The 1,417-nt window shown below is 39.6% G+C and overlaps 1 protein-coding gene across 1 annotated transcript in view; it reads right to left on the bottom strand.

Moving 5' to 3' along the window:
- CCDC73 (coiled-coil domain containing 73) overlaps positions 1-1,417 on the bottom strand; it is an 80,228-nt gene that overhangs the window by 25,045 nt on the left and 53,766 nt on the right. The window contains exon 10 of the mRNA XM_019551020.1: positions 978-1,109. Coding sequence (XP_019406565.1) covers positions 978-1,109 — 132 coding nt within the window. The remainder of the gene's footprint in view (positions 1-977; positions 1,110-1,417) is intronic.

Genomic DNA, 1,417 nt, shown 5'->3' with positions numbered 1-1,417 from the left:
TTCCCATCGATCACTAGGTCGCCAATTAGGTCGTCCCCCGTAGCCAGTACCAGGTCGAGCAGTGCTTTGCCTCTCGTTGGCCCATAGACTTCTTGTGCCAGCCTGACCCCATGTGCTGGCCCCACTGCATGCTGGTGCAATCTAGTGCACAGGGTCACATCATCCAGCATACAGGGCTCCCCAGGGGTCTGGAATTCGGCATCAGGGGAGCTACAATTAACATTCCAATTACCTTACTCCCCCCTCCCCCCCCAACATATTTTCAGATCTGTAGAGAGACCCAGAGGCTCGATCTCCCAGGGGCTGGATCTGACCCAGTCTGGAGGTTGAGCACACTTATAAGCAAATGGGAGTTTTTCACCCCATTTTTACTAACCTGTGAAATAGTGGAAAGATAGAATAGAAGATAGAATCCAGACAAGTCTCTGTTCTACTCTTGTTTTTCTTCTATTTTCTGCAGTCATTTATTAACACATTCAGAATTTTAAGCCTTTGATGATTTATTTAAGACATTGGATAAAAGATGGTTTATATTGAATATTGGGCTTCAGTTATTTTAATGCAGATGATACCAAATTTTTCTGTCATCCTACATTACAGAGACTGAAATCAGTTTCTCTGTAAAGGATCTGCTTCTACAGTTCCACCAAGCCTTTGTACAGGTGAATGTTTCACAGAAGTAAATTCTGTCTTTAACAAATTCTATCTAACACAACTAATTGCCAAGCTTATAATGTTATATAAACTTAGTGAGGGAATGAATAGCCAAATCTCTAGGCTAGATTTTCTAGGCTCAGAAAGGAGAAACCTACTGTAGGTAGATTTTAGAATTTTATTGGATCACTATGTTGAAGACCTTGGCTTTACAGAATGGAAGTTTCATGAAGGTCATAATAAGGTTTAGAATAAATGCCAAAGACTAGACAGACAGATGAAATATGAAAATTTGCAACTATTCATACACACTTCATTTTTACCTGCAGGTTTTCCTCTTGCCCAGCATGTTGATCTGTCTGAGGAGAATGGCAGTCTTGGAGATGTGTGAAAGCTCCTTTAAGTGAGAGCACCTCACTTTTTATAGTATGCACCTCCCTTGTCATGTTTTCCTCCTGCAATTGTTGAACAGAAGAAGTGATCACACCATTTGTTGCATCTGGAAACTTGAAAAATAATATTTTTATAGCATGAATCTTCAAACTACAGAATCAAAGAGGAGAAACAAGAACACAAAAATAAAACTCATCAATTACTGGCATAACTGTCTTAAATATGAACTATACCTTCAGAGAAACATGAGAACACAGCAGAAGGAAAAGGGAAACAAGAAGATGGAGAAACAGAGCTCATTGCATGAAAATGTGTGGGACCCTTCTGGTCCCACTCATTGCAGATTGTATTTATCTTTTTTTTTTTTTTT

Source organism: Crocodylus porosus, unplaced genomic scaffold (genome assembly GCF_001723895.1).
Source record: "Crocodylus porosus isolate Cpor-Errol unplaced genomic scaffold, CroPor_comp1, whole genome shotgun sequence".
NCBI lineage: Eukaryota > Metazoa > Chordata > Crocodylia > Crocodylidae > Crocodylus > Crocodylus porosus.
The sequence above is the reverse complement of the archived record's forward strand: the minus strand, read 5'-3'. Positions and strand labels throughout refer to the sequence as shown.